General features: G+C 50.5%; 1 protein-coding gene and 1 long non-coding RNA gene across 5 annotated transcripts; one reads left to right on the plus strand and one right to left on the minus strand.

The window, feature by feature from the left end:
* Positions 1 to 2,109: 2,109 nt before the first annotated feature.
* On the minus strand, positions 2,110 to 3,602 carry LOC141409157 (uncharacterized). Its single transcript, XR_012428012.1, has 2 exons — positions 3,148 to 3,602; positions 2,110 to 2,812 (listed from the first exon to the last, which is right to left on the minus strand). It is a non-coding gene; the product is annotated as an uncharacterized lncRNA (long non-coding RNA).
* NCR1 (natural cytotoxicity triggering receptor 1) lies at positions 2,726 to 8,887 on the plus strand. 4 transcript variants are annotated; one of them, XM_045380037.3, is made up of 7 exons: positions 2,726 to 2,804; positions 2,882 to 2,917; positions 3,107 to 3,391; positions 4,988 to 5,266; positions 5,763 to 5,810; positions 7,915 to 7,962; positions 8,442 to 8,887. In XM_045380037.3, the coding sequence occupies exons 1-7, from the start codon at positions 2,771 to 2,773 to the stop codon at positions 8,627 to 8,629; spliced, it is 918 nt and encodes a 305-aa protein (XP_045235972.2). In that variant the 5' UTR covers positions 2,726 to 2,770; the 3' UTR covers positions 8,630 to 8,887. The 4 variants fall into 4 exon arrangements, with proteins under 4 accessions (XP_045235972.2, XP_005590406.3, XP_065390986.1 ...); XM_005590349.4 differs by having other exon boundaries at positions 7,912 to 7,962; positions 8,442 to 8,872; XM_065534914.2 differs by lacking the exon at positions 2,882 to 2,917 and having other exon boundaries at positions 8,442 to 8,881.
* Positions 8,888 to 10,761: the final 1,874 nt, after the last annotated feature.

The raw sequence follows: 10,761 nt of genomic DNA on the forward strand, positions 1-10,761 counted from the left end.
TGTATTATTATTATTATTTAGGTGTGTAGCAGGACGAGCGGCAGACAAAACTCCTCAGACACCGAGTTAAAGAAGGAAGGGGTTTATTGGGCCGGGCGACATCGGCAAGACTCCTGTCTCAAGAGCTGAGCTCCCCGAGTGAGCAATTCCTGTCCTTTTAAGGGCTCACAACTCTAAGGGGGTGCATATGAGAGGGTCCTGATCGATTGAGCAAGCAGGGGGTATGTGACCGGGTACATACCCACCGGTATGTAGGCCCCACCATGCCTGGCTAATTTTGTATTTTTAGTACAGATGGGTTTCTCCATGTTGGTCAGGCTGGTCTCAAACTCCTGCACTGGTAATTAGATCAATTAGACTGGAACAAAACAAGATAGGGATTTTCTTTTTTTTCTTTTCTTTTCTTTTTTTTTTTGAGAGAGTCTCCCATTCTCCTGCCTCAGCCTCCCATGTAACTGGGACTACAGGCTCCCGCCACCGCATCCGGCTAATTTTTTGTATTTTTTTTTTAGTAGAGATGGGGTTTCATCGTGTTAGCCAGGATGGTCTCGATCTCCTGACCTCGTGATCTGCCTGTCTCAGCCTCCCAAAGTGCTGGGATTACAGGCATGAGTCACCGCGCCCAGCCCAAGATAGGGATTTTCACAGTGCATTTCTATACAATGTCTGTAATCTACAGATAACAGAACTAATTAGGTCAGGGATCGATCTTTAACTACCAGGCCCAGGGTGCTGGGCGCCGGGCTGGCTGCCTGTGGATTTCATTTCTGCCTTTTAGTTTTTACTTCTTTCTTTGGAAGCAGAAATTGGGCATAAGACAATGTGAAGGGTGGTCTCCTCCATTAGGGGCAGTCAGATCAACATCCAAAAAGACTGAGCTCCGAACAACAAAGAGTCCGGTTACCTTTTAAGCATTTCATGGGGCCGGGGGAGATCTGTGCAGGGGGAAGCATATTACAGAAGCGAGAAACAAAGACGGTTATTCCTTTGAGATATGCGTTACATTCTTTTGTACTTTTCAAGGAAAAACATGTTTTGCGACTTGAGTTTATCTGCCTAGTGACCTTGTGGCTGCACAGCTGGAGAAACGGGGCCTTCACAATGCCTGGGAAGAGAGAGATAAGGCTCGCTAGCCACAGACAGAAAAACAGGCAGCTGCCGGGCGCGGTGGCTCACGCCTGTAATCCCAGCACTTTGGGAGGCCGAGGTGGGCGGATCACGAGGTCAGGAGATCAAGACCATCCTGGCTAACATGGTGAAACCCCGTCTCTACTAAAAATACAAAAAATTAGCCGGGCGTAGTGGTGCGCGCCTGTAGTCCCAGCTACTTGGAGGCTGAGGCAGAATGGTGTGAACCCGGGAGGCGGAGCTTGCAATGAGCGGAGATCGTGCACTCCAGCCTGGGCAACAAAGCAAGACTCCGTCTCAAAGTCTCAAAAAAAAAAAAAAGAAAAGAAAAACAGGCAGCTAATTTTTAAAGGATTCCACCTCTTTCTCTTCCTCAGGGGGAATTGAGTTTTCTTACATACAACTGAGCTTTTGCTGTTAAGGAAGGAGGAGACCACTACTCCTCCTGCTGCCCTCCTCCCCCAACCTTGCCTAGTTCACAAGACAGGAGGAGACAGAAAGCAAAAAGTTAGAAAGAAGCAAAAGTAAGATAAATAGCCAGACAACCTTGGCACCACCACCCGGCCCTAGGAGTTAAAAAAAGGAATAATAGGCGGGGCGCAGTGGCTCACGCCTGTAATCCCAGCACTTTGGGAGGCCGAGGCGGGCGGATCACGAGGTCAGGAGATTGAGACCATCCTGGCTAACACGGTGAAACCCCGTCTCTACTAAAAATACAAAAAATTAGCCGGGCGTGGTGGTGGGCGCCTGTAGTCCCAGCTACTGGGAGGCTGAGGCAGGAGAATGGCGTAAACCCGGGAGGAGGAGCTTGCAGTGAGCCGAGATCGCGCCACCGCACTCCAGCCTGGGAGATAAAGTGAGACTCCTTCTCAAAAAAAAAAAAAAAAAAAAAAAAGGAATAATAATAACATCAACTCCTGACCTAAACTACTTGTGTTATCTGTAAACTCCAGACACTGTATGAAAAAAGCATTGTAAAACTTTTTGTTCTGTTACCTGATGCATGTAGCCCCCAGTCACGTTTCCCACGCTTGCTCGATTTATCACGACCCTTTCACGTGGACCCCTTAGAGTTGTAAGCCTTTAAAAAGGCCAAGCATTTCTTTTTTTGAGGAGCTCGGCTCTTAAGACGTGAGTCTGCCGACGGTCCCGGCCGAATAAAAAACCTCTTCCTTCTTTAATCCGGTGTCTGAGGAGTTTTGTCTGCAGCTCGTTCTGTGACACTTCTTTAATTTCTTTTCATTCCTGTTCCAGTATCTCACTGTGAAATTCCCTGTGTTTTTATACGATTCTCGGGGGGTTTCCTCTGAGCGTCATTAGGCCTGACTTCTCACGGTCAGCTCTGGGTACCACCTTCACATTGCAGAATTGAGAAGCTGACCCAGAAATGCATTTCAGGCTGAGCAGACAAGTGTCAGAGGAGCTGGCTAGACCGCGGATGTGTCAGAGGGACCATGGCCTTTCCGTAGGCTCATGGTCAGAGGTGGAGGGGGAGTGGTGAACGTTCTAATGAAAAAAGTCAACATGAAAGCTTCCTGGCGATGGGCGCTGGGGCTCACCCACCACTTCCTGTGCATCTCCCTGGCCCGCTGGGCTCAGTCCCCACCCCGCTGCTCAGCACTCGGCCGGTAGAATCTGAGCGATGCCTTCCACGCTCCGTGCCCTGCTCTGCCTTGGTGAGTTCCTGCATGGAAGGGGAATGGGATCAGGGTGTGCCTGGGAGGCAACGGGTCTCATTATTCCCGTCTTCCAGGGCTGTGTCTGAGCCAGAGAATCAGCGCCCCAAAGCGTGAGTCCTTCCTTCAAAGCCCAGGGTCACTCTTTCGGGTTCAGGCCAAGCACCCTCCACCCAAGCACGGCTGGGGAGAGGGGGGCGGGGTGCTGGCTTCCCAGGAGGGCCTGGGGCCAGCAGCAGGGTGGAGCCTATGGTTGGGGGGACGGGGCTCAGCTGGAACTCCAGCCTCTGATTCCCTTCCAGAGACTCTCCCAAAACCGATCATCAGGGCTGAATCCACTTACATGGTTCCGAAGGAAAAGCAAGCGACCCTCTGTTGCCAGGGAAGTTATGGAGCTGTTGAATACCAGCTGCATTTTGAAGGAAGCCTTTTTGCCGTGGAGAGACCAAAACCACCTGAACGGATTAATGGAGTCAAATTCCACATCCCGGACATGAACTCCCGCAAGGCAGGGCGATACAGCTGCATCTATCGGGTTGGGGAGCTCTGGTCAGAGCGCAGCGACTTGCTGGATCTGGTGGTAACAGGTAACTGTCCGGTTCTCTAACTGGAGAGTGAGCTCAGTCTGCATCCGGGATGGAGCATCATCTATAAACTCTTCCAAGCCCCACTCAGACACTGCTTGTCTCGGTAGGAGGCTGGAGGAGGGGTGATCCCCATCACAATCTCAGCCTACAAGGCGTTGTCTGCAGACAGTGTCTCTATGTCCTATGAGTAGATGTGTCCTCGGTCAAGTTCTCCAAGACACAGATTCTGAGATAGATATTTGTGTGCAGGGGTATGACTGAGGAACGTCCTCAAAAACAACGCCTGTGGGCCAGGCGCAGTGGCTAACACTTTGCTTCCCTCACCCATCACAGGTGGTGGGGTTTTTGTGTTTGTTTTGAGAAGAGTTTCACTCTTGTCACCCAGGTTGGAGTGCAATGGTGCAGTCTCCCATCACTGCAACCTCCACCTCCTGGGTTCAAGTGATTCTCCAGCCTCAGCTTCCCAAGTAGCTGGGATTACAGGCGCCCACCACCACGCCAATTTTTGTATTTTTGGTAGAGACAGGGTTTCACTATGTTGACCAGGGTGGTCTCAAACTCCTGACCTCAGGTGATCCGCCCGCCTCAGCCTCCCAAAGTGCTAGGATTACAGGTGTGAGCCATCGCGCCTGGCCAGGTGGTGTTTTTCTAAAAAACAAAATTTAGCTTTTTTTTTTTTTTTTGAGACACCCTCGCTGCAGTGTAGTGGTGCAATCTCAGCTCACTGCAACCTCTGCCTCCCGGATTCAAGCAATTCTCCTGCCTCAGCCTCCCAAGTAGTTGGGATTACAGGCATGGGCCACCACGCCCGGCTAATTTTTGCATTTTTAGTAGAGACGGGGTTTCACCATGTTGACCAGGCTGGTCTCAAACTCCTGACCCAGGAGGTCGAGGCTTCAGTGAGCCAAGGTAGTGCCATGGCACTCCAGCCTGGGGAACAGAGCAAGACCCTGTACCATTTTAAAAAATGGTTTAGCGGCCGGGCGCGGTGGCTCACACCTGTAATCCCAGCACTTTGGGAGGCCAAGGCGGGTGAATCACGAGGTCAGGAGATCGAGACCATCCTGGCTAACACAGTGAAACCCCGTTTCTACTAAAGAATACAAAAAACTAGCCGGGCGTAGTGGCGAGCACCTATAGTCCCAGCTACTCGGGAGGCTGAGGAAGGAGAATGGCATGAACCCAGGAGGTAGAGGTTGCAGTGAATCGAGATTATGCCATTGCACTCCAGCCTGGGTGACAGAGCAAGACTCCATCTCAAAAAAAAAAAAACAAATGGTTTAGATGGTAAATCTTCTATTGTGTGTATTTGACCAAAATAATAATAATTTAAAAAAAAAAAAAAGCTGGCTGCCAGGCATGGTGGCAGGCCGCTGCAGTCCCAGCTACTTGGGAGGCTGAGGCAGGAGAAATGCTTGAACCCAGGAGGCGGAGACTGCAGTGAGCCAAGATCGCATCACTGCACTCCAGCCTGGCGACAGAGCGAGACTCCGTCTCAAAAAAAAAAAAAAGAAAAGAAAAGAAAGGAGAAAATATACAAATAGCTGGCTGCTCATCTCTGAGTTTCTGGTGCGGTGGCCCCACCTTCTCTCATAGAAATGTATGACACACCCACGCTCTCGGTTCATCCTGGACCCGAAGTGACCTCGGGTGAGAAGGTGACCTTCTACTGCCGTCTAGACACAGCAACAAGCATGTTCTTACTGCTCAAGGAGGGAAGATCCAGAGACGTGCAGCGCAGCTACGGGAAGGTCCAGGCGGAGTTCCCCATGGGCCCTGTGACCACAGCCCACAGAGGGTCATACCGATGTTTTGGCTCCTATAACAACTATGCCTGGTCTTTCCCCAGTGAGCCAGTGAAGCTCCTGGTCACAGGTGAGGAAATGCTCAATTCCCCACAGCCCCCGCCGCCGTGTCCTACCCGGAGCCCTAAGGGATGCCCAGAGAGTGACGGGGAGGGTGTCCAAGGGACGTCCACTTCCTGGGAGCCCAGTTGGTCATGTGAGGAAGAACACCAGAAGCAGGAAGGAGGAGGGAGCAGAGAAAGGAATGGTAAGGCGGGTGGATCACGAGGTCAGGAGTTCGAGACCAGCCTGGCCAAGACGGTGAAACCCTGTCTCTACTAAAAATACAAAAATTAACCAGACGGAGTGGCGGACACCTGTAGTCCCAGCTACTCAGGAGGCTGAGGCAGGAGAATCGCTTGAACCCGGGAGGCAGAGGTTGCAGTGAGCCGAGATCATACCACTGCACTGCAACCTGGGCAACACAGCAAGATTCCATCTCAAAAAAAAAAAAAAAAAAAAAAAAGAATGGCAAGACTGGAGGAAACCCAAAATCTTTACTTTTTTTTCTTTATCTCCTTTTCCAGGCGACATTGAGAACACCAGCCTTGCACCTACAGACCCCACCTTTCCCGGTGAGTAACTAGTCCTTCTAAGCTCAGAGGAGAGATCAGAGCCTCCCAGGGACACTAAAAACATGGCATTCATTCAAAATATTCATCGAGGCCAGAAGCAGTGGCTCACGCCTGTAATCCCAGCACTTTGGGAGGCCAGGATGGTGCATCACTTGAGGTCAGGAGTTCAAGACCAGCCTGGCCAACATGGCGAAACCCCATCTCTACTAAAAATACAAAAATTAGGCTGAGCACTATGGCTCACTCCTGTAATCCCAGCACTTTGGGAGGCTGAGGCAGGCAGATCACAAGGTCAGGAATTCGAGACCAGCCTGGCCAACATGGTGAAACCCCATCTCTACTAAAAATACAAAAATTAGCCAGGCATGGTGGTACTCACCTGTAATCCCAGCTACTTGGGAGGCTGAGGCAGGAGAATCGCTTGAACCAGGGAGGCAGAGGTTGCAGTGAGCTGAGATTGCACCATTGCACTCCAGCCTGGGCAATAGAGACAGATTCTGTCTCAAAAAAAAAAAAAAAAGAAAGAAAACTAAAACGAAGAACAGCCGGGCATGGTGGTGGTGTGCACCTATAATCCCAGCTACTCAGGAGAATCACTTGATCCTGGGAGGCGGAGGTTGCAGTGAGCCGAGATCGCGCCACTGCACTCCAGCCTGGGTGACAGAGCGAGACTCCGTCTCACAAAAAAAACAAAAACAAAACAAAACAAAACAAAAAATATATATAAAATATACACTGTATATTATATATATATTATATAGTGTATATTATATATATATAATTATATATATATATAGTGCATAGTATGAGAAAGGAGGCTCCAGAGAGAGGAAATGGCCTCTGCCTGTGCCCTGGGGCAGGACGATGACTGGGGTAATAAAATAATAACTATGAGGCCAGGAGGGTTGAAAATGATGTTTGGAAAATGACAGTGGGGATGGGATGGGGCTGGGGCTGCACCGTTAGGACATTGAAAAAAAATAGTGAGACTTTGAATTTGACTACCTGTGAGGGGAAAGAGGTAATGATGACTTAATGAGGAAAATGAGGCTTACACAGAAGACAGGGGCTGGGCCGTGTGGTTCCCACGTGTAATCCCAGCACTTTGGAAGGCAGAGGTGGGTGGATCACTTGAGATCAGGAGATCAAGACCAGCCTGGCCGGCCGGGCGCGGTGGCTCAAGCCTGTAATCCCAGCACTTTGGGAGGCCAAGACGGGTGGATCACGAGGTCAGGAGATCAAGACCATCCTGGCTAACACGGTGAAACCCCGTCTCTACTAAAAAATACAAAAAACTAGCCGGGCGAGATGGCGGGCGCCTGTAATCCCAGTTACTTGGGAGGCTGAGGCAGGAGAATGGTGTAAACCCCGGAGGCGGAGCTTGCAGTGAGCTGAGATCCGGCCACTGCACTCCAGCCTGGGTGACAGAGCGAGACTCCGTCTCAAAAAAAAAAAAAAAAAAAAAAAAAAAAAAAGACCAGCCTGGCCAACGTGGTGAAACCCCATCTCTACTAAACATACAAACATTAGGTAGGCATGGTGGCACATGCTGTAATTACAGCTACTCGGGGCTGAGGCAAGAGGATCACTTAATTCGGGAGGCTGAGGTTGCAGTGAGCTGAGATCGCACCACTGCGCTCCAGCCTGGAAGGCCTGTAATCCCAGCCCTTTGGGAGGCCAAAGCAGGCAGGTCATCTGAGATTGGGAGTTCGAGACCAGCCTGGCTGGCAAAAACGCCATCTCTACTAAAAATATGAAAAAAATTAGCCAGGTGTGGTGGCGTGTGCCTGTAGTCCCAGCTACTCGGGAGGCTGGAACAGAGCGAGACTCTATCTCAAAAAAAAAAAAAAACAAACAAACAAAAATAGAAGACATGATTGGTGCAAAGATACATGCTCATGAGTTCTAGACTGGAATTCCTCCTCCGGTGTGTCCATCTGTGGACCCTTCCGCTTTACCTGCTGGATGAAGCTCCTGGGACTTGCAGGGTAGGGTAGGACCTTGCAAAGCTGCAGAACGTCATGGGGCGGACCCAAGGGAAGGAGGGCGGGGGCGGAAGACGTCAACATCATTCTCTTTTCTTCACTTCCCTTATTATCAGCAGACTCTTGGGACACCTGCCTTTTAACCAGAGAGACGGGACTCCAGAAAGGTAAGTAGACACCTGGGGCCATAGGCTCTGAAGGAAGGAGCTGGGCATAGAGTAATGACCTGGGAAGGAGATCGGGATGAACGGAACAAGAGGGTGTCCTTGGCCAGGCGCAGTGGCTCACGCCTGTAATCCCAGCCCTTTGGGAGGCCGAGGCGGGCAGATCATCTGAGGTCAGGAGTTCGAGACTGGCCGAACTCCTGCCAGTCTCGAGTTCTGGCCGATATGGCGAAACCCCATCTCTACTAAAAATAGGAAAAAATTATCCGGGCATGGTGGTGTGTGTCTGTAGTCCCAGCTACTTGGGTGGCTGAGGCAGGAGAATCGCTTGAACCCGGGAAGTGGAGGTTGCAGTGAGCCGAGATCGTGCCACTGTACTCCAGCCTGGGCAACAAGACTGAGGCTCCGTGTACAAAAAAAAAAAAAAAGAGGGTGTCCTTACATCCCTGTCAGCAATCACCCTGTTCTCCTGCTGCCCACAGACCTTGCCCTCTGGGACCACACTGCCCAGAATCTCCTTCGGATGGGCCTGGCCTTCCTAGTCCTGGTGGCTCTAGTGTGTCTCCTGGTTGAAGATTGGCTCAGCAGGAAGAGGACTAGAGAGCAAGCCAGCAGAGCTTCCACTTGGGAAGGCAGAAGGTTGAACAAACACAAAGACTCTGAAGAATGACCATGAGACGCAGTGGCCATGGGTGGAACTGAAAGCTGGTGTTGAGCCTCGGTGGCGTGAGCTCTGTGTCAGACCCACGGAGGAGGGAGTCACTGCAGGGAACAGGGGACAGGGGACACTGGCATTCCATTTGTCAGAGCATCCCGGACGACGCAGAGGGTGGGAGAACTACATGCTAAGTTTCTTTCTGGTTTTTTTTTTTTTTTTTTGAGACAGAGTTTTGCTCTTGTTGCCCAGGCTGGAGTGCAATGGCGTGATTTTGGCTCACTGCAACCTCTACCTCTCCATCCCTTGGGCTCAAGCGATTCTCCTGCCTCAGCCTCCCGAGTAGCTGGGATTACAGGCATGCGCCACCATGCCTGGCTAATTTTGTATTTTTAGTAGAGACGGGGTTTCTCCCTGTTGGTCAGGCTGGTCTTGAACTCCTGATCTCAAGAGATCCCCCCGCCTCGGCCTCCCAAAGGGCTGGGATTACAGGCATGAGCTGCCACGCCCAGCCGCTGAATTTCTTTTGTAGACAAATCCTATGGTCTCTTCTAGGCTCTAAGTACTTTTGTGCCACTTACTGCAAACCATACTTTTAAGCACTCTGGTCTTTTCTGAAAAGATCTCTTCTTTAACAGGATGGCCATGGAAATATTTTTTTTTTCTACTTTGGTCTTTCTTCCCTTTCTCTGCAGGAAGCCATTCAAAATAGTTAATGACCAATATAGAATAGGTTTGTATCGAATGGTTCAGGAGGCATTGTGGCAACAGCCAGTCATAGAGAAGCAGCTTTATAAGTGAATCCTGCCGGGGGTGGTGGCTCATGCCCATAATCCCAACACTTTGGGAGACTGAGGTGGGCAGATCACCTGAGGTCAGGAGTTCGAGACCAGCCTGGCCAACACGATGAACCCTTATCTCTACTAAAAATACAAAAATTAGCCAGGTATGGTGGCGTGTGCCTGTAATCCCAGCTACTTAGGAGGCTGAGGCAGGAGAATAGCTTGAACCTGCGAGGCAGAGGCTGCAGTGAGCCAAAATCGCACCACTGCACTCCAGCCTGGGTGATAAAGCAAGACTCTGTCTCAAAAAATAAATAAAAATACAAATACAAAAATTAGCCAGGCATGATGTGGGACTTGTCTGTGATCTCAGCTACTCAGGAGGCTGAGGCAGGAGAATCACTTAAACCCAGAAAGCAGATGCTGCAGTGAGCCGAGATCACACCACTGCACTCCATCCTGGGTGATAGACCAAGACTGTCTCAAAAAAAAGAAAAGAAAAAATAATGAGTCCTGGCTGCATCCCAACGACGCCCCAATTCCTCCTACCCCAAAGCACCACAGAATTCCATCTTCTTTTTGTTTTTTGTTTTTGTTTTGTTGGGACGGAGGTTCACTGTTGTTGCCCAGGATGGAGTGCAGTGGCGCGATCTCAGCTCACTGCCACCTCCACCTCCAGGGTTCAAGCGATTCTCCTGCCTCAGCCTCCTGAATAGCTGGGACTACAGGCATGCACCACCACGCCTGGTTAATTTTTGTATTTTTAGTAGAAATGGGGTTTCGTCATGTTGGCCAGGCTGGTCTCGAACTCCTGACTTCAGGTGATCCACCAGCCTTGGCCTCCCAAAGTGCTGGAATTACAGGTGGGAGCCACCACGCCTGGCCACCGTTCTCTCTTCTTTATCCATACCTTGCCTTGTTCTTCAGGGCTCTGCGTAGATACCATTTCCTCCAAGGGAGATACCATTTCCTCCATAACTCTGACTTCACACAAAGACAGCACTTTTGTTTTGTTTTTTTTGAGACGGAGTCTCACTGTGTGGCCCAAGCTGGAGTGCAGTGGTTCAATCTCAGCTCACTGCAACCTTCGCCTCTGGGGCTCAAGCGATTCTCTTTGCTCAGCCTCCCAAGTAGCTGGGACTAGAGGCATGCGCCACCACACCCAGTTAATTTTTTGTGTGTTTTTAGAAGAGATTGGGTTTTATCATGTTGCCCTGGGTGGTCTTGAACTCCTGAGCTCAGGTGATTGCCCTGCCTTGGCCTCCCAAAGTGCTGGGATTACAGGTGTAAGCCACCATGCCTGGCCAAGACACTTTTCTCATCCCAAAGCACCTGCTAATTCCTTGTAACAGCACCTGAACCCTG

The sequence above is a fragment of the Macaca fascicularis genome, chromosome 19 (genome assembly GCF_037993035.2).
Source record: "Macaca fascicularis isolate 582-1 chromosome 19, T2T-MFA8v1.1".
Taxonomy (NCBI): domain Eukaryota; kingdom Metazoa; phylum Chordata; class Mammalia; order Primates; family Cercopithecidae; genus Macaca; species Macaca fascicularis.